At 43.9% G+C, this 22,491-nt stretch overlaps 1 protein-coding gene and 1 pseudogene across 1 annotated transcript in view; both read left to right on the top strand.

The window, feature by feature from the left end:
- The window catches only part of LOC126285448 (leucine-rich repeat-containing protein 15-like), a 90,026-nt gene that overhangs the window by 26,285 nt on the left and 41,250 nt on the right, over positions 1 to 22,491 (top strand). Inside the window, exon 2 of the mRNA XM_049984834.1 lies at positions 19,374 to 19,623. Within this exon, the coding sequence (XP_049840791.1) occupies positions 19,374 to 19,623 (250 nt within the window). The remainder of the gene's footprint in view (positions 1 to 19,373; positions 19,624 to 22,491) is intronic.
- On the top strand, positions 978 to 1,094 carry LOC126285684 (5S ribosomal RNA; annotated as a pseudogene).

Here is a 22,491-nt window from a genome sequence, read left to right as displayed (position 1 = left end):
CACATGCCTTATTTAAAAATGAGTTCAGTGACGTCGCCGGCCGCTGTGGCCGAGCGGTTCTAGGCGCTTCAGTCCGGAACCGCGTGACTGCTACAGTCGCAGGTTCTAATACTACCTCGGGCATGGATGTGTGTGATGTCTTTAGGTTAGTTAGGTTTAAGTAGTTCTAAGTTCTAGGGGACTGATGACCTGAGTTGTTAAGTCCCATAGTGCTCCGAGCTATCTGAACCATTTTTTCAGTAACGTCAATAGAAGGTAAAAACTCAATCTTTTATATCTCTGTAGCGCTAACCTTGTCGTGGAGCACATGTAACGTAACTGGAGTATTTATGGAGGAAGTACATTCTGCACTCCTGTCTCAGGTAGATAGCTGATGGATTTGTCTTTGCCCAGTCAGTACTCCGTTCCATGAACTGATGCCACACAACAACGCAGACTGTGCCGCAAGTAAAGCACGATTTTATCGTTTCCGCGTTAATCATTCACAGTGATGAGTAACGTTCGCAAGCCGAGTTATCTTTGCCGTGCACAGTACATGCCCGTCAGCGAGCACCGCTTTTCGGAATCTCTGACTCTCATGTGACGTTGCTACTGACGCTGCCAAGAGAGATGATTCATACTCACTGTTTGTTATTCGACAAAATGGTGCGTTTTTCGGATTCTGCGCCGTTGAGACCAGCAAATATGTATAGACTAATTCTTATATTTTCAATAGTACGAACCACGATGGCCGGCCGCTGTCGTCGAGCGGTTCTAGGCGCTTCAGTCCGGAACCACGCGGCTGCTATGGTCGCTTGTTGGACTCCTGCCTCGGGCATGGATGTGTGTGATGTCCTTAGATTAGTTAGGTTTAAGTAGTTCAAGTCTAGGCGACTGATGACCTCTCAGATAGTGCTTAGAGCCATTTGAACCATTTTTTTGAACCACGATGAATGACAGTGGTAACCGTGAATATAATTTGTGATGAGGGAGATAGTGCCAACGGCCTTGCCACTGCGGTAACACCGGTTCCGTCAGATCACCGAAGTTAAGCGCTGTCGGGCTTGGCTAGCACTTGGATGGGTGATCATCCGGTATGCCGAGTGCTGTTGGCAAGCGGGGTCCACTCAGCCCTTGTGAGGCTAATTGAGGAGCTACTTGACTGAGAACCAGTGGCTCTGGTCTCGTAAACTCACAAACGGCCGGGAGAGCGGTGTGCTGACTACATACTCCTCCATATCCGTATCCAGTGACGCCTGTGGGCTGAGGACGACACGGCGGCCGGTCTGTACCGCTGGGCCTTCCAAGGCCAGTTCGGACGCAGTTTAGTTTTATGAAGGAGATAGTGTGGTGCTTACTAAGAGCACAAAGGTACTGGATACGAGTGCCAATCCTTGTTAATAACAGATGCAAACCTTGCCCAAACTGCTGCTGTCAATGAAAGCAACTCCATATCGATCACTTCCGAGCAAACATCGCGTACAGAATTGTATGCTGAAGGATTTATAGATATAAATTGGTCTTGTTCGTATCTGAAGAGAGGCAACAGTACGTAATATTACTTATGTTTTATATCTTACAAAATTTGCTTTTTTATGTGCTTGGGCAAGGCATCTTTGTTCGTTATTTTAATTATGACCGCGCACTTGCAGATTCACCTTTTATCTTTTATATCGGACTTCGCATTTCAGATCAGCAGCATCCGAAGACGTCGATGGTTCATGCTGGACGACTATCTTTTCAATTTACGGATCCTTTCTTTGCCAAGCCAAGACACTCAACAATCTTACAAATAACTAGTGACACAAAATAAAACAAACACCGATTAGTAATAATTATATTCTGAGATAGAAACATAGTTTAAAAATACACTTGCATCATGTGACTACGAGCGCCGGTGTTTGCAACTCGTGAATAAAATATTGAAATAATACAATGTTAATGGCGGTGTGCCACACTCGTCCGATCTGTACAGGACCTATCCAACAAAAAGCAACCTATAGTTTCGTTATCTGACGATCGTAATTCTTCCTCTGTTTTCCAGCGGCTGCAGGCAATGCTTGCATAGCCGTGGATTTCATCTGTGGTTTTTTGATGTATCTTTATTTGTCAACTTATAACTACGACTTTTTCCTAAATAACCGCGCAACGTGCAAATGTGCCTTTGAAGATGTTTGCAGTAGGGTATCACGCAGAAAGACGTTGGTTACAGCAGCATTGAAACGTCCCCTTAGAAAAACGGATGAATTACTGTGCTTAAACTGACACACAATATTTTTTTTTAGCGCAACGCAACCTGACTTTTAATAATCCCTGCAAAAGAATGGCCCTGACTAACATTAACCTATACCTTTCACAAATCACTTACCTCACCAAAAATCTTCGTTACTCGAACTACTGCAATACAGCGAGCACCACTACTGCCAACTAAGTAAAAGATTCTAACTACTGAAGGCACTAACTACCGATAGGCATAGTTAGCAAATGAAAGATTTTGATAGATACCAAACAATGTAATTACCTTAATAGTCATAATATATATATATCAGTTCATGACATCCAGTCTGACAAATTTCAAAACTCCGCCATCTCTCTCCCCACATCCACCACCGCTGGCGGCTCACCTCCAACTGCGCAAAGCTACGCGCTGTTAACAGCCAACTGCCCAATGCTACAATGGCGAGTATTACAACAATGCCAACCAGCCACTGACTGCACACAGCACAGCCAGTGATTTTCATACAGAGCGCTACGTGGCAGCGGCGTTACCAATATAAGAACCTAAACAGCCTACTTACAGCATAAAAAAGCTGCATTTCTTCAGTGGGTCGTCAGCAGCGCCTAGACTTATGGTTAGCGTTGCTGACTCTCAATCAGGTGGACCCAGCTTCGATTTCCGGCCAGGTCTGAAATTTTCTCCGCTCGGGACTGAGGGTGTGCGTGTTGTTCTCATCACAATTTCATCATCGAAGCGCGAATAGCCGTAGCGGCCTCAAATGAAAAGACTTGCATCAGACGCGCGAACTTCCCAGCTATGGCCTCCCCGCTAACAGTGCCATACGTACATTTCATTTCGATGGGCCAAACAACGCAGTAGGTAAACAGTACCTCCCTGTAGGCGTGCACTGTGACCCAACGAGTCGCTATTTTGCCTTTTTGTAAGGGGTCGATTGCAGCGACAACCTAAGGAGGCGATTAACCTGCAGTTTGTGGAGGTTGTCGTTCAGGACGGAGTTGGTTCAGTGAAGCTTTTTGGGTGTTTTTCGTAGCATGACTTGGGCCCCCACATTGACGGTTTCCTTGAACATGTAACAGGACGTGTACTTCAAAATTCTCGGTGACCAAGTGTTCCGTTTCTTCTATGTCTTCATGATGAGTGTGCTTTGGACAGTCCCGTCTTCCAAGAGGAGAGCCGTGTTCACAGGGCTACCCACATACATTCTTGGTTTGACGAACACCCAGCTACTCTGTCGCACGTCGAATGGCACGTTGCATCACTCGATCTTAATCCCGCAGAAAATGTCTGGTAAGTGTTTGAACGTCCGGTGCAACGTGGCAGTCAGCATCACCACAGATTGGTGGCCTACCGTACTGCATATAACCACGGATGAGTGGCTCCAGCTGGATACGTCATATCTGGAGAAACTTGTGGATTTCCTTTCTCCCCGAATTGGGACCGTTATCAAGGCTATACGTTATGTTTGCACTTGTACAATATTTTCGGTAATCCTTCATCTTCCTAATGTGCTGTTTCCATTTTCTTTCTCACGCCTCTGTCCATTCGTTTGAAAGGCATTCATCCTTAAAAAATTTTCAAGTGTGTGTGAAATCTTATGGGACTTAACTGCTAAGGTCATCAGTCCCTAAGCTTACACACTACTCAACCTAAATTATCCTAAGGTCAAACACACACGCATGCCCGAGGGAGGACTCGAACCTCCGCCGGGACCAGCCGCACAGTCCATGACTGAAGCATTCATCCTAATCTATGTTCTTGGTTCTTAATTTAATTTTCGGCCTTATGTATCACGATAGGGGGCTGAGAAAGTTCATTTCCACCACTCGGTTCTCCTATTTTGTTGTTATTAATTTTTAACTGCCATAGATTGCAAATGGGCGTGACAATGTTTCGTAAAATTTTAGGAATGTTTCCTTCCCATATACCAGTGAGTAGGGAGGATACATTGTATCAGATTTGCTGATGACTGCGTAATACTTGCAGACTCCGAAAAAGAAATGTGCAGAACGCTTGAAGTCCTGTCACAAACTCATAAACTACAGAAATTAAAAGTGAACAAACGGAAAGTGAAAGTAATGTTTGTACAGAGAAATATGGGAAACATTCAAATCAACATATAAACTGATGACATCAGAATTGATCAGGAGAAACAATTTTCCTATCTCGGTACTATAATCACAGAGGACTACAGACGTTTAATGAAAGTGAACAGGATTGCATTGGCAAAACAGCTATTTATATCTGATTCAAAAAGGTCCAAATGGCTCTGAGTACTATGAGACTTAACTTCTGAGGTCATCAGTCCCCTAGAACTTAGAACTACTTAAACCTAAGGACATCACGCACATCCATACCCGAGGCAGGATTCGAACCTGCGACCGTAGCGGTCACGCGGTTCCAAACTGAAGCGCCTAGAACCACACGGCCACACTATTTATGGCTGAGAAAATTTTTTTAATCAGCACACATACGAATATATATATTGGAAAATCCTTCGAAAAATCATTAGTTAGGTTAATACTGCTCTATGGAAGTGAAAATTGAATTCCGAGTAAATTTGAAAGAAATCAAATTGAAGGTGTTGAAATACGGACACGTTGTAAAACAACAAGAACAGCTGGACGAAAAAAAACAACCTGGAAGTCTTAAAGGAAGTCAACGAAGAGAGAATAATATTAAAGGAAATGTAAAGGAGAAAAATAAAATTTATTGGATGTGTCATCAGACAGAACACTTTCATCATTAACGTTGTTGAAGGGAAAGTGCTGTGAAAGAAAGGAAAATGACGGCTTAGGATGAAATATTTTGGATTTCGCGAGAAGGGTGGGATGTGACGATTGTAAGGAACTGAAACGAACTGTCAATGACAGAAGAGAGTGGCTAGATTTACAGGGCATTAGCCATTAGGATATGTGTATGAGTGTTTCTTCCCCGCCTTTCTCTGAAACGTTCGTCTAATAGTACCATTCATTAAGTTAAATTTCTGTCTGACGATGAAAATCAGTATTATCTTAATACGACATACTACATCCTTAGTGTTTAATATATATTTTTCCTGCCAACAATTTTTTTTTCATTTATTACGATTTTAGACCTAATTCTTTTCTCCACATAATGCCGCCAAATGTGTTTCACTCTGTGGTATACGCAAGTTGTACAAAGCACAGATACTTTGTAAATGAGATGCTGCTCTTTGTAGATCATTTTCAGTATCAGTTATACAGACCTGGTAACCTGCAGATAGCATCGCCGGTAGATAATTTGTAGATTACGAGAATAACATGGCAGGGAATTTACTCATTCCGAAAGGAGCGTTTAGCCCTCTGAACACCAGTGGTTTCCGACTGAAACCACCATTTTATTGTTATCTTTTATTTGAAGTACGAGTGCCTTCGCACGAAATTACCGATGTTATTGCGAGACAAAGACCTCTATAACTGTACATTGAGGTACTTCAACGAATGTAGAACATTATAGCAGTCATTTACAGCGTTCAAAGCAACAGTCCGCGGGAGTGTGTGTTTCGTAATTGTATAAGATTGTGACTTTTTCTCCTTTTTTTTAGAAGGGGGGGGGGGGGGGGGAAGGTGATCATATTGAGGAGATCACTGACAATGAAAGTAAGTATATACAAACTGATACAGTCATTTAACGTGAATTAGAGTATGTACGACTGCTTTTATGTGCGGTTTTGAAATGGAGCCACTGGGGCAGTATACATTTTTATATAGATTTATTAAACTTAAGGCCTATTTTTCCTTGTTATTAGGGATTACAACTTTTCTTTAGCCATTACAAGTTCATGGGAGTTTCGAGATGTGCGATTATTTCTAGGGAAAATGCGAAATTGCTTTCAGATATATCACACGAACAGATGTGTGGTTGAAAACTGTATGTCCCATTGATTCCAAAGTGAAACCTCCTCCATAAAACAATTAATTGTTTATTTTTTGCAAATTTCTTAATTTTTGTTGTTTAGGTTACTTTTGTGAAAAAATTTCAAATTCTATTTCAAAGTGAAACCGCCTTTTTAAAACAACTCATTGTTTACTTTTTGCCAGTTTCTTCTTGTATAGGTTTTTCACCATGACAATAAAGGTTAATTTTGCGAAAAATTTTAAAATAATAAATCAAAATAATACCTGCGGCACTAAGAGTTTAAGCACAGTCTTATAAGACAGTTTGCACCCAAGAGGAAAGACAGTGATACAATCAAAACATCGCAGCTCTACGGTCGTGTCTCGCCGCAGAAAATAGTTTTACACCGAAACGTCGTTAACAGCTAGGAGAAGAAGATCATTACGTTTACTTGGTGCTGCCAGGAAGTCAACTCGGAGGTCATTTTCTCCTGCGGCGAATGACAGCGCTCCAATTGTTACACTACCTGGTTGATATCGTCATCCCTCCCTCAACACGACGGGGCTGCCATATTGGCAGAATTCACAGTATGCTTTTTGCGTAATAAGTTACTTGGATAACAAGTAGTTAACCAAGATGTGATGCGTTTTAATGCGAGTTGAAAACAGATGTCAAAGGCAATTATTCTCAGACTATCTAAATCCATTATTTGTCCGTGCTTTTTTGAGGACAACGTTTTATAACAGAAAGTGGCTGTGGATGGCTCAAATCTGCTTCAGATTGCAAGTCTGCTTCCGGTCGTGTCAAAAAGTTGGCTGCCGCTTGTCTCTGTTGCCATAATTTAAACTCCTCGATTTCGCAGCTCTACAGAAACTCGCTCGCCGTCTGTAATTTCAGATAAATGTTACAGGACGTGACAATCGCAAGGCCCGCATGCCTTCTGCCCGAACTCGTTCATCGATTCATATCTTCCGAAGCTTAGCACAGCGAGCGGTATCTAATCTTTCAAAAGATATCTTTAACCTACGTGAAACTAACTGCACGCGCCTGAACTTACGTAAAGATGAGCAGTACATCGACGACTTGAGACGTAGCTGAACATTACTGAATTTTATAAACATTCCGGAAACCAGAGAGTTCTCGCAGGCAATAAGGGTTGTTCTTTGCACCTAAGTCATCTTATCGTCGCTAACAGGTCCCCTCTCCTTATTTTTATACACTACTTTCCTAAATCGTTATCGTTATCAGCTTTATAGCTTAGTATGCTAAGTAAAATATGACAGATCGCAGCAGATATGAATACAAACTGTGTAGGCTTCAAGAGATACAGCCAGAAAAGAGCAACTTAGCAAGGTATATTTGCGTGAGTAACATAGTACTGGAAACTTCTAAGTAGCTAAATTAAACTGTTACAGCGATCCTTATAGGTTTTGCGTTCTTAACTGAAAATATTGTGGCCTACATCGTAGGAATTACGTAATGGCGTTGTTGATACTTAAAAAAACCACTTGTTTGAGGTAAATAGGTAAGTCGTTCATAATTACAATTTTGGGCCTCGGTTCACTCTTACATGATAATGAAGTGTATCAGATCATCAAAAATCAAAGATCATTACAGTCTTTCTTTTTTGGGCGCTGTAGTCTGTCATGCCACGCTATTTAGAGATGGCAGACTTCATTGAACAAATTAGAATTAGGACAATTAGAGCATGGGAGGCTTTTAAACCAGAAGTAACACAGAAGTTCGATTTTATTAATGAGAGCTTAAATTTTATTTTCGATTTTACGTGTGATGCGAGGGGAGACAAGAGATGCTAAATACACTGGTGTGCAGAAATTAAGAACGAAAGTAACTCTCGCATGGTGTGTCAGTGCCAAGAAACATAGCTAAGTGAAAGTTGGAAAACAGATAGAACTGCTATAGTACATTGCAGTATAGAAGATAGCTCAAAGAAAAACACTTTGAGACGAACAGAAATGACACTTTTAATCAATGAAAATACTTACACTGAAGGAACCTCATTACAAAACTCTGGACATAGGTCTTAATATGGTGTGTGATCATCACGGACGGCAATGCATACTGAAAATTCCTGGCAAATTAAAACTGTGAAGGACAGACACTCGAACTAGCGACCTTTACCTTCAGCGGGGAAGTGCTCTACCGATGGAGCTATCCAAGCGCGACGCACGACTCGTCCGCACAGCTTCAATTTTGCCAGTACCTCGTCTCCGAGCTTCCAAAAGTTCCCGAGTTCGAGTCTCTTTCCGGCACACAGTTTTAATTGCCAGGAAGTTTCATATCAGCGCACACTCCGCTGCAGAGTGAAAATCTGATTCTGGCGATGCATACTGCTCAACGTGCTCCAATGCTGGCCACAAGACTGATAAGAAAGTCTTGTGATAGGGCATTCCATTCCGCGATCAGCACGGTGACAGATACTGGGTGGTCGATGGTGCCTCCAAAATGCACCCCACACGTGCTCGATGGGATGTAAGTCGGGGCAACGGGCACGCCAGTCCACTCGCCGAACATCGTCTCGTTCCAAGACTCCTCCACGTGCGCTGTTTGATGCGGTCGAGCATTATCACCCTTAAAACTAAAGTCAAGGCCGAATTCTCCACTGGAGAAGGGCGTACATGGGGAATGAGTAGAGTGTCACAGTAACGCTGACTGATGAATGTACTGCATTTAAAGAAATTGCACCGTTAAGGCTCCCCACAACCTGGACCACCAAGACGATGTGCCTGGGTGTATTACGTGTCGCCACCTCTCGCCATGTGTGAGTGCATCCACCTCTGTCGAGAATGATTATTTTGGTGGTCCAGATACACACATCAAAAAAAGTTTTGCATCGCCTCGGGTCCGAGAGTTCCGGAACTTGTACAGAAAATTGGAATAGAGATCGACATAAACAACATTTCCGCCCTTTTAATAGCTCATGAAAACCACACACTGCATGTTGGACCACCATACAACGAGACCTCCAGAGGTGGTGGTCCAGATTGCTGTACACACTAGTTCCTCTAATACCCAGCAGTACGTCCTCTTGCATTGATGCATGCCTGTGTTCGTCGTGGCATGCTATCCACAAGTTCATCAAGGCACTGTTGGTCCAGATTGTCACACTCCCTCAGTGTGATTGGTGGGTCACGTCGTCAATAAACAGCTGTGGAAGTCGCGAGTGAAGTTGCGCATCATGCAGCCTCTTGTGCACAGTTTGAGTCGTAACACGACATCCTGTGGCTGCAAGGAAAGGTTGCTGCCAGGTTTCCGCCGAGCCATAATCCATCAAAAATCCATCAAAAATGGCTCTGAGCACTATGGGACTTAACATCTATGGTCATCAGCCCCTAGAACTTAGAACTGCTCAAACTTAACTAACCTAAGGACATCACACAACACCCAGTCATCACTTGGCAGAGAAAATCCCTGACCCCGCCGGGAATCGAACCCGGGAACGCGGGCGTGGGAAGCGAGAACGCTACCGCACGTAGCGGTCATCCACTGCAGTAGTAGCCCTTGGGCGGCCTGAGCGAGGCATGGCAGTTCCTGTCTCTCTGTATCTCCTCCATGTCCGAGCAACATCGCTTTGGTTCTCTCCATGACGCCTGGACACTTCCCTTGTTGAGAGCCCTCCCTGGCACAAATTAACAGTGTGGACGCGATCGAACTGCAGTATCGGCCGTCTATGCATGGTTGAATTATAGAGCCGTGTACCTCCTCCCTGGTGGAATGACTGGAACTGAGGGGCTATCGGACCTCCTCCGTCTAATTGGCGCTGCTCATGTATGGTTGTTTACATCTTTGGGCGGTAAACTGCATAACAGAAAGAACTAAGTAGAAATGCAGTATTGAAGCCGGCATACAAAGACGACCACTCGTGACAAGCACAGGCGTAATAAGCACACAGGTAAAGAAACACCACGCTAATAACGTGTAACGTTCCCTCTCGTCTTCATAATGGTCGGAATTCCCCGAGGAAAAGAGATCACAAGTTTCTACAGGTACGCCATATCCAAACGTAGATTCTCATTGGTGATAAAGTCCCATAGAAATATCAAATTTAGGAGATACGTTTCATCCCATGTTCCTAACAGTAGCAGACTTCTTTTATGAGATTTTGATCGGATGACGGCCAGTCGGTGTGTGACGACGGCACCTGAGTTTGTCCTTGAACTGAAGAGAGTGTCCACAGTATACTCAGCATGTAGATATAAAAGAGAGATCAACATGCGCTCACAAGGAACACCGAAATAAACATTCTTGTTCATGTTCACAGTAGCCTGAATGAACGGTCTCATGCCATGTGCAACGCCGCTACTTATTGTTCGTCTTACAGAAATAATGTCCACTCATCTTGCGACGAATTTCATCTTCTGCAGTCCACACACCTTACCTGTTAGAAAATGCGTAATGGTCGTGAGCTAGAGAAGGCTGTAGTGTAAACTAACCGCATCATACGCCACTATATGTTGCGAGAAATGTTTTCTGGTATCAGGTTAACTCAGGTTGTTCAACAGTAGACAGTCTGTGAGTGAAAATTTAATATATTGTCACTCGTTTGATGCAAGAAAAAACAAACCAAGCCTATGGTAGGTAATCTTAAGTTATAGTCTCGCCACTGGCACGCAATCATAGTCACTCGTAATAGCCAGCTTATGGCATTATACAAGGGCTATTCAGGAAGTAGGGAACGTTTCCGTTTGACACCGCTAAGCACGCGCCGGTCGCGTATACAGCGTGGTCCATTGATAGTGACCGGGCCAAATATCTCACGAAATAAGAATCAAACGAAAAAACTACAAAGAACGAAACTCGTCTAGCTTGAAGGGGGAAACCAGATGGCGCTATGGTTGGCCCGCTAGATGGCGCTGCCATAGGTCAAACGGATATCAACTGCGTTTTTTAAAAAAATAGGAACCCCCAGATTTTTTTACATATTCGTGTAGTACGTAAAGAAATATGAATGTTTTAGTTGGATCACTTCTTTCGCTTAGTGACAGATGGCGCTGTAATTGCCACAAACGTATAAGTACGTGGTATCACGTAACATTCCGCCAGTGCGGACGGCATTTGCTTCGTGATACATTACCCGTGTTAAAATGGACCGTTTACCAACTGTGCAAAAGGTCGATATCGTGTTGATGTATGTCTATTGTGATCAAAATGCCCAACGGGCGAGTGCTACGTATGCTGCTCGGTATCCTGGACGACATCATCCAAGTGTCCGGACTGTCCGCCGGATAGTTACGTTGTTTAAGGACCCTGGAAGTGTTAAGCCACATGTGAAACGTCAACCACGACCTTCAACAAACGATGATGCCCAAGTAGGTGCTTTAGCTGCTGCAGCGGCTAATCCGCACATCAGTAGCAGGCAAATTGCGCGAGAATCGGGAATCTCAAAAACGTCGGTGTTGAGAATGCTACATCAACATCGATTGCACCCGTACCATATTTCTATGCACCAGGAATTGCCTGGCGACGACTTTTAACGCCGTGTTCAGTTCTGCCACTGGGCACAAGAGAAATTACGGGACGATGACAGATTTTTTGCACGCGTTCTATTTAGCGACGAAGCGTCATTCACCAACAGCGGTAACAGGGATAATATGCACTATTGGGTAACGGACAATCCACGATGGCTGCGACAAGTGGAACATCAGCGACCTTGGCGGGTTAATGTACGGTGCGGCATTATGGGAGGAAGGATAATTGGCCCCCATTTTATCGTTGGCATTCTAAATGGTGCAGTGTATGCTAATTTCCTACGTAATGTTCTACCGATCTTACTGCAAGATGTTTCACTGCATGACAAAATGGCGATGTACTTCCAACATGATGGTTGTCCGGCACATAGCTCGCGTGTGGTTGAATGGTATTGAATAGCATATTTCATGACAGATATTGGTCGTCGAAGCACCATACCATGGCCCGCACGTTCACTGGATCTGACATCCCCAGATTTCTTTCTGTGGGGAAAGTTGACGGATTTTTGCGATCGTGATCCACCGACAACGCCTGACAACATGCGTAATCGCATTGTCAATGCATGTGCGAACATTACGGGAGGCGAACTGCTCGCTGTTCAGAGGAATGTCGCTACACGTATTGCCAAATGCATTGAGGTTGACAGACACCATTCTGAGCATTTATTGCATTGATGTGGTATTTACAGTTAATCACGCTCTAACAGCATGCGTTCTCAGAAATGATAAGCTCACAAAGGTACATTTATCACATTGGAACAACCGCAATAAAATGTTCAAACGTACCTACGTTCTGTATTTAAGTTTAAAAAACCTACCTGTTACCAATTGTTCGCCTAAAATTGTGAGGCATATGTTTGTGACTATTACAGTGCCATATATCACTAAGCGAAAAAAGTGATACAACTGAAACATTCATATTTCTTTACGTACTACACGAATATGTAATAAAAATTGGGGTTCCTATTTAAAAATACGCAGTTGATGTCTGTTTGACCTATGGAAGCGCCATCTAGCGGGCCAACCACAGCGCCAACTGATTTCCCCCTTCAAGCTAGACAAGTTTCGTTCTTTGTAGTTTTTTCGTTTGACGCTTATTTCGTGATTTATTTGGCCCGTTCACGATCAATGGACCACACTGTATTTTAGTATGTGCGTGCTCGGCAGCTCCGTCGGCATTCGTCTGTGACAGCGGGAATGTCTCTGCGCGTCTGGTTTTTTCGATATTCGAATTTGAAATGTGCGCTGCAATCGAAAATCCCGCCAGTTGTGAGGTGCTACCTCTGATACGGTTTTTGTTGGCTAAAAACATAAAACCCATAGAAATCTATCGTGAACTGTGCGAAGTGTACGGGAACAACGTAATGAGTGAATGTTCCGTCCGGAAACAGTGCATTCGGTTTAAAAATGGCCGAACCAACGTTCATGATGAAGAGAAGAGCGGACACACGACCATTGTCACTGACGATCTTGTCGCTGAAGTTGATGAAACATTCGTGTCGCTTCACAATAACGGAGCTTTCGCTTTCTTTTCCACAAGTTTCACGGACTTTATTGTTTGAAATTGTCACTCAAAAGCTCGGCTACCACAAATTTTGTGCACGATGGGTGCCCAAAATGCTTAGAGAGCACCATAAAGAACAGTAAATGGGGGCAACGTTGACATTTCGGAGACCGACCAAAAACAAGGTGGTTCATTACTGGATCGAATCGTATCCGGTAACGAGACTTACGCGAAACAGGTCAATAGCGAGGCAAAATTACAGTCCATGGAGTGGAGGCACACAAGGTCCGCCCCAAAACCAAGAAAATGTTTGCAAACCTTGTCAGCAAGGAAGTTGATGGCGACAGTGTTTGGGATAGGGAAGGTGTGCCTCTTATCGATTTTCTCGAACGTGGAGCATCCATAAATTCTGCCCGGTACTGTCAAACTTTGCACAGCCTTAGAAGAGCAGTTCAAAACAAACGCCGAGGAAAGCTGACGTCCAAAATTTTGTTTTTGCCCGACAATGCCCGAGTTCACACCGCAAACCGCACTAAATAACTCCTTAATTCATCCAAATGGGAAATTTTCCCTCATCCGCCCTACTGCCCCGATCTTGCACCAAGCAACATCCACTTGTTTCCCAAGCTGAAGAACTGTATTCCAACGCAGCGCTTTGATGACGACGGAGAACTCCAGGTGGGCGTGACTCACTGGCTGAAGTCTCAGCGGCAGAATTTTACGACGAAGGTCTTTCAAAGCTTGTCGACCGTTATGATAAGTGCCTCAGTGTGTTTGGTGTCTATGTGGAAAAGTAGTACGTCAGTCGCTCTTTCAAACGTATATAATAAAATGTGTTTCTTGTACTTAGATTTTTTTAAGCCTAAACGTTCCCTACTTTCTGAATAGCCCTCGTATTACACAAATTGATCCTTTCGAATGTTCAGTCCATTGTCACGATGTGTATAACACGACACGCTGATTTTCGTTAAATAGTAACAAACGGCACCAATAATCGGACTGTTTGTTTGAAAAGAGAAGAGTCTCTCTTTTTGTTTCTGTCCAAAAAGAAAGAGTTTTTTATTTGAAAGAATCCTCCATTGAACTGACGCCAGTCATGTGGCCGAAGGCTTCTTTCATGATTACTTCTTCCGGTACTTTTCCTGAAAATGGATTTCTTATCTGGAGTGGCCGTCACAAAATTGGAACCTCAAGATTACGCTGGCCGCACTCCACAGGCGCTGAGCGCTGTGATTGGCCCGCCTCACAGCTTTCTTGCCGCATGTACACAATTGACAGTACGTCAGCGCCAGCTGAATGTTCTCTCCCCCTGTGTTATGGAGTGTTCCCAAGTACTTTCAGTCTTCCGTGGAACGGTACATTGACGTAGTCAGCGAAATCCAGCAGCAAAGGCCTGAACAGAAAGTGAAGTGACATTCGAAAACAATCTAAAACTGTGGTATCGAATGTACTGAAGTTTTTACTGATCTAGGGAACAGTGGAGGAGCCAGGAACATTATAAATTTTGCGCAAGTTCATAAATTGACAAAAAAAAATCCTTTGTGCTGTCGACTGTACTCCATATTAACAGTGCAATAACGTCGGCAGAATCCCCCGATGTGAGCATGTGTTTTGATTCTACAAAAAAGTGATACAAATGAAAACGGAAATCTACAGAATTGAGAAAAACTTAGTGTGCGGAACTGTACTTAGATACCACGACCGATGATAGTATCCGATGAATGAAAAAATACAGGGTGATTTCGGTTTTAAAAAAAATCTTGCTTAGAGACCTCCTTTCGTTGTCTTCTCCACTACCTTGGTATTTGATTCAGAAAGTCTAATTTTTAACTCTTAAAAGGAAATAACTGCCTGAGGGACATGTATGCACTTAAATTGACGGGAATGCCTCTGTAGCTTCACATAATTTTTTGGTCAGTCTTGTGGTGTGATTGACTGTTGACGGTGACGGTTATACATCAAGTAATTGTTGTTTTCTCAAATACCACAGTGTGTGACACATACACTGAAGAGCCAAAGAAACTGGAACATCTGCCCAATATCGTGTAGAGCCCCTGGAACCGCGCGACCGCTACGGTCGCAGGTTCGAATCCTGCCTAGGACATGGATGTGTGTGATGTCCTTAGGTTACTTAGGTTTAATTAGTTCTAAGTTCTAGGCGACTGATGACTCAGAATTTAAGTCGCATAGTGCTCAGAGCTATTTCAACCATTTGTAGGGCCCCTGCGAGCATGCGGAAGTACCGCAACACGACGTGGCATGGACTCGACTTATGTCTGAAGTAGTGCTGGAGGGAACTGACACCATGAATCCTGCAGGGCTGTTCATCAATCCCGTAAGAGTACGAAGGGGTGGTGATCTCTTCTGAACAGCACGTTGCAAGACATTCCAGATATGCTCACTAATGTTCATGTCTGGGGAGTTTGGTGGCCAACGGATGTTTTTAAACTCAGAATAGTTTTCCTTGAGTCACTCTATAGCAATTCTGGACGTGTGAGGCATTGTCCTGCTGGTACTGCCCAAGCCCGTTGGAATGCACAATGTTCATGAATGGATGCAGGTGATCAGACGGGATGCTTACGTATGTATCACCTGTCAGAGTAGTATCTATACGTATCAGGGGTCCTATATCACTCCACCTACACACGCCCCATACCATTACAGAGCATCCGCCAGCTTGAACGGTCCCCTGCTGACATGCAGGGTCCATAGACTCATTCGGTTGTCTCCACACCGTCTATCCGGTCGATACAATTTGAAACGACACTCGTCCGATCAGACAACACGGTGCCAGTCATCAATAGTCCAATGTCGGTGTTGAGGTGCCCAGGCGAGACGTAAAGCTTTATGTCGTGCAGTCATCAAGGGTCCACCAGTGTGTCTTCGGCACCGAAAGCCCTTATCGATGATGTTTCGTTGAATGGCTCGCATGTTGACACTTGTTGATGGCCCAGCACTGAAATCATCAGCAATTGGTCGAAAGGCTGTACTTCTGTCATGTTCTTCAGTCGTCGTTGATCCCGTTCTTGCAATATCTTTATCCGGTCGTAGTGATATCGGAGATTTGATATTCACGGTACACTCGTGAAATGATTGTACGGGAAAATCCCCACATCATCGCTACCTCGTAGGTGCTGTGACCCATCGCTCGTGCGCCGACTATGACACCACGTTCAAACTCGCTTGAATCTTGATAACCTGCTATTGTAGCAACAGCAACCGATGTTACAACTGCGCCAGGCACTTGCTGTCTTATGTAGGCGTTGCCGACCGCAGCACCGTATTCTGCTTGTTTACATATCTCTGTATTTGATTATGCATGCCTATACCAGTTTCTTTGCGTTTTAGTGTATTTCCAGTATCGCAAGTTCTGTTGTATGTCTAGTAGACACGGTTTTCCAAAATCTGTACTTTTACTTCTGGTGAGTAGAACTACATGCAGCTAATTGCTTTTGCTTTTAGACATTCTGTCAAGTTACAAGTCCTAGAATTTTTGCAATATATTGTACAGGTGTTAAAAATGGAGCAGGTTATCTACATCTCGAAAAAGAAGACAAAAGAAGTTTTGAAAGCATATTATCCAAATTTTGAAGAGAAACTTGTAATGGTGTGGAAAGAAGTAGATGGAGAGGACATGTATGTTGAGGATATAATTTCCGGAGTATTCCGATTGCGACCTTCCATTTCTGCAAAAAAAAAAAAAGCAACTTCCAGGTCTTCCTCTCATGAACAAGACTCTGATGCAGGCGTTCACTTTACCTGCACAGTTGAGCAAAGCAAACAAATAACGGTATGTCAGTCACCTTTGTGTACAAAGGCAAAAATGGATTTTGTTGCGAATCAAAAGAACCAACTAAAGTTAGACGAGCATCTCGTGATAACATAATCCGAGGAACACCGGGTATTACAAGGACTGTTAAAAATAGAAGATATTTGGTCTTTGATATTTGATGATGAACTCATACAGGTAATTATGAAATGGACAAACATTAAACTGGAACAGTACGGAAACAGGATCGACGTACATCAGCAAAGCAGCTACAGGTCTTCGATACTGTGAAACGAATCACTTGTACCGCAGGCTCTTTGCTTTCCATATTTTGAGAGGTGGTAGTGTGGAGATAAACGTTAAGTGAACGGAGGATGTAAAGCGTACCCCTTAAGAGTAATGAGAAATTGTTCATCTTCGCTATTGAGAGACACATCTCTTCTACTGAACGAGTGATCTCAGCTCTTAAGGTACGCATTTTAGAGTACGTGAATGCTTGGTAGTTTTCTTTCTTTCGGTCCCTAATACCTCCTTCCGAAATATGAAAAGCAAAGAGCTTGCAGTAGGACAGACTGGCTTCACAGTGTCTAAGACGAAGTAGTACTCATAACAGGTCTTAAGAAATGCATTTTCGAGCCCGTGTTTAGTAGACTTTTTTGCTTCGAACGACAGTTCCTGTCAAATTCATGAATATCGACCATTCGTCCTGGAAAACACTGTATAGGGAGTAGGGCATGTTTCAATTCCTTTCGCCCCTATGGGGCATAGGGCGTCCAGGAGAACTAGCCATCCAGCTCTGTCTTTGGCCATTTGCCTCAATTTTGCCCAGGTCTTGCCAACTTTTTCTGCTTCCCCTTCCACTGTCCTATTCCATGTGCCCCTAGGTCTTCCATGTTAACTGGGGATTCCATTCCGATGCTTTTTTCTCGATGGCTCCAGCTGGTTTTCTCAGTGTGTGCCTCAACCATCCCCACTTTCTCTCTCGTATCTGATCTTTTATAGGTATCTGGTTTGTTATTCGTCTGAGCTCCTCATTACATATTTTTTCGGGCCACCAGATATTCATGATGGGACGGAGACATCTATTTATGAAAGCTTTGTAACTGGGTTGGTCTTTTTTGTCCATTTTCCAGGTTTCACTGGGGTATAGAACGATAGCCTTCACATTTGTATTAAAAATATGGATTTTTGTGCCTTTTTAATGCGGGTTTTCACGTCATTTCCAGATCCACCATCTTCCGTCTCTATACTGCCCAGATAAAGAAATGAGTTGACAGTCTCCACCCGTTGCTTCCTTATTAACAGTGACGCCTCCATGTTCCCTGAATTTACTCTAATTTCCTTTGTTTTGCCTATATTTATCTTGAGGCCAACCGTCTCTGCTTCTTCTTTCAGAAAGTTTAGTTTAACTTGCATATCAGTCAGCCTTTGAGTTAATAAAACTATATCGTCTGGAAAATCAAAATCCTCCAGACGTTCAAGGATCCCCCATTGGATTCCTCGTCTCTTGCCTGCTGTGACTCTTCTCACAACAGAGTCTAGAACAAGTAGAAAAAGTGTTGGTGATAAATGCAACCCTGCCAGACTCCACTTGTTACTTTTATGGGCAACATTTGTAGCCATTATATACCGGATGATCAAAAAGTCGGTATCAATTTGAAAGCTTAATAAAATACGGAATAATGTAGGTAGAGAGGTAAAAATTGACACACATGCTTGAAATGACATGGGAATTAGAACAAAAAAAAAAAAAAATTGCTAGATGCGTGAAGGATCTCTTGGGCGCGTCGTTTGGTGATGATCGTATGCTCAGCTGCCACTTTCGTCATGCTTGGCCTCCCACGTCCCCAGACCTCAGTCTGTTCCTTTATTGGCTTTGGGGTTACCTGAAGTCGCAAGTGTATCATGATCGACCGACATCTCTAGGGATGCTGAAAGACAACATCCGACGTCAATGCCTCACCATAACTCCGGATAGGCTTTACAGTGCTGTTCACAACATTATTCCTCGACTACAGCTATTGTTGAGGAATGATGGTGGACATATGGAGCATTGCCAGTAAAGAACATCATCTTTGCTTTGTCTTACTTTGTTATGCTAATTGTTGCTATTCTGATCAGATAAAGCGCCATCTCTCGGACATTTCTTGAACTTTTTTTGGTTCTAATAAAACCCCATGTCATTCCAAGCATGTGTGCCAATTTGTACCTCTCTGTTGACATTGTTCCGTGATTTATCAGTTTTTAAATTTATACTGACTTTTTGATCACTCCATAGAGCTTTTATGATGTTTAAGATCTTCTGTAGTATATCATACTTCCGCAACAGCTGCCAGAGCACTTTATCTTTCACGGAATCGAAGGCATTTTGAAAATCAATGAATGACAGCAGGAGTGGATCAAGAATTGAACCCTGCGGGACTTCCTTTGCGATGCGCATAGGCCAAGTTACTTTGTGTCAGCTCTACCTGTGACAGCCTACTTGTTGGGAAATGGAGGCCGAAATAATAAAGGGGTTGAACCTGATGTGTGCAGACTGGTGGCAGCGAGAGTGGCGGCGGCGGCAGCTCTGCTGGTGGTGGCGGCGGCGGTGGGCGTGGCGCAGGCGGAGGAGATGTGCAGCGTGTGCGCGTGCGCCAGCAGCGGCGCCGCCCCCGCGCTCAACTGCTCCAGCCGCGGCCTGCAGAGGCACTTCGCCAACGACAGCGAGAGCGAGGAGGCCGGCTGGCTGTGGGCGGACGACATGCTCGGCGTCGTCTCCGTCGACTTCTCCCACAACGACCTGGTGAGTCTGACGGCGATCGTGGCACGGGCTGGGCAGCACTCAAAATAGTCTGAATCCTTCTGGGGGTGTTATGCCATACCTCGCAAAGTACCAGCCCAAACTCCACCATGTACGCTGGAGGAACATAGCACAACCTTAGTACAAATGATATTGTGGAGACATGGCTTAGCCACGTTGTAGGAGATTATTTACGGAGTGGATTTCCACTCTGCAGAGTAGCTTACGCTGATTTGAAACTTCCTGCGGATTAAAAATGTTTGCTGGACCAGGACTCGCACCACAGACCTTTGCCTTTCGCTGGAAAGTGTTCAACAGACTGGAGTACCACTCACGATCCGTCCCCACAGCTTCATTTTCGACAGCACCTGATCTCTTACGTACCAAGCTTCACAGAAGATCTCGTGCATTCCTTGCCGGACTAGCTCTAGACCACAACACACGATCCCACTCATACCGATGAAAAAACTACCCACATTATTTCTGCAATAATATGCTCTCTTACTCACAAACTGGACATCCAATATCAAGAAAGATTATCGCTCTTGTCTAAGAACGAGAAGATGTGCGTTTTACTGTGGATTCTTAAGGATGGTTCCAATACTAATGGATGGATTGGAATCATCAGCAGGTACAGGATCCGCGAACTACTCCCCAACTGAAGAAGAAAGTTTCACGTGAAAGATTTCCCCCCCCCCCCCTCCCCCCCCCCCCTCCTCTCACCATGGCGCCTGGTTATCAGAGAAGCTGCCAAGTATACTTTGCACAACATGAATGAAATATTGATCAGAATGGATTTGCAGAGTACACCATCCGTCTAAATAATTCCGAGACTCTTCCTGGCGTGTAAGAGGCGTCGGCGCAGTGTCTACGGTTTCAGCTTCAACTAATAACGCGAGCGGTTCTAGGCGCTTCAGTCGGGAACCGCGTGACCGCTACGGTCGCAGGTTCGAATCCTGCCTCGGGCATGGATGTGTGTGATGTCCTTAGGTTAGTTAGGTTTAAGTAGTTCTAAGTTCTAGGTGACTGAATACCTCAGATGTTAAGTCCCATAGTGCTCAGAGTCATTTGAACCATCAACTAATAACAGAAAAAAACAGATGTCCGAAATTTCAAACAATTCCAACAGGTGACGGAACTGTAGAGAAGTAGCTTGCACAGAAGGAAGTCGGTACAAAGAACGTGCTGTAATTGAGTTCATTGGTAATGAGCCTTGGTATTACTAACATGTACTTATCACATAACGACAAAGTGCAGAATGGGTTTCTGTTGGCTCACCAGAACCGAAGAAGGTGCAAATGACAAATCGAACGTGAATCCAAAGCTCATTTCCGTTTTTGATGCTCGTGGCATTATCACATTATTAGCATTGTGTAAATAAGTCTCTTTTCAGTCAGATTATTATTTTTCTTGATAGTTACTGGCCAGTTAAGAAGCATGTTCATGTCACTAACTTAATTTTACACTTTCTTCATCGCTCTTTCGTCTTTTCATTTTCCTCTTTCTTTCTCTTCCGCTTTCCATTTTATTCCCTCCTTTCTTGAAACTGTCTACATTTGAAAATTGTCCTACTTCTTAGTTATGTTTCTGTATTTTGTACCGTCTCCAGTTTCTTGTTAATACATAACCACTTCACCTAGATATTCATGCACTTTCCCAAGTCAACTGGATCTGCCTTCTAATTTTTCAAAATGTTGTCCAGTTTTTGTCAATCTGCTAGGAACCACTCTCTGAATGTGCCCATAAGACATTAGCATTCTTTTAAACTTTTCTACATGTTTGTATAGTTCCACGTTCATTGTAATTTAAACATTCCCACTTTTGTGCTGTTTCTTAATATGCTCCTCCTTTCCTATGATTATTCCATTTTGTTTTATTGGTCCTAAAGTTAGTGTAACTGGTACATTTTTGCATTCTGGCCACATTATTATACACACATGAAAAATGTTTTGCATCACCTCGGTTCCGAGAGTTTCCGAACCTGTACAGAAAAATGGAATAGACCTCAACAGACACATCATTTCCGCCTTTTTTATAGCTCATGAAAACCACACATTGCATGTTGGACTACCATATAGCGAGATCCTCAGAGGTGGTGGTCCAGATTGTTGTACACACTGGTACCTCTAATACCCAGTAGCACGTCCTCTTGCATTGACGCATGCCTATATTCGTCATGGCACACTATCCACAAGTTCATCAAGGCACTTTTGGTCCAGATTGCTCCACTCTTCAATGGCGATTCGGCGTAGATCCCTTAGAGTGGTTGAGGGTGACGTCGTCCATAAACAGCCCTTTTCAGTCTATCCGAGGCATGTTCGGTAGGGTTCATGTCTGGAGAACATGCTGGCCATTCTAGTCGAGCGATCCTTAAGGAAGTCATTCACAAGAAGTGCATGATGGGGGCGCGAATTGTCGTCCATTAAGACGAATGCCTCGTAATATGCTGCCGATATGGTTGCACTATCGGAGGACGGCACTGACGTACTGTACAGCCGTTACGGCGCCTTCCATGACAACCAGAGGCGTACGTCGGTTCCACATAATGACACTCCAAAACAGAAGGGGACGTCCACCTTGCTGCACTCGCTGGACAGTGTGTCTAAGGCGTTCAGCCTGACTGGGTTGCCTTCAAACACGTCTCCGACGATTATCTGCTTGAAGGCTTATGCGACACTCATCGGTGAAGAGAACGTGATGCCAATCCTGAGCTGTCCATTCGGCATATTGTTGGGCCCATCTGTACCGCGTTGCAAGGTGTCGCGGTTGCAAAGATGGACCTCGGCATGGACGTCGGGAGTGAAGTTGTGCATCATGGAGCCTACTGTACACAGTTTGAGTCGTAACACGACGACCTGTGGCTGCACGAAA

Source organism: Schistocerca gregaria, chromosome 8 (assembly GCF_023897955.1).
Source record: "Schistocerca gregaria isolate iqSchGreg1 chromosome 8, iqSchGreg1.2, whole genome shotgun sequence".
Classification (NCBI taxonomy): Eukaryota; Metazoa; Arthropoda; class Insecta; order Orthoptera; family Acrididae; genus Schistocerca; species Schistocerca gregaria.
This window is presented reverse-complemented; position numbering and strand designations above follow the sequence as displayed.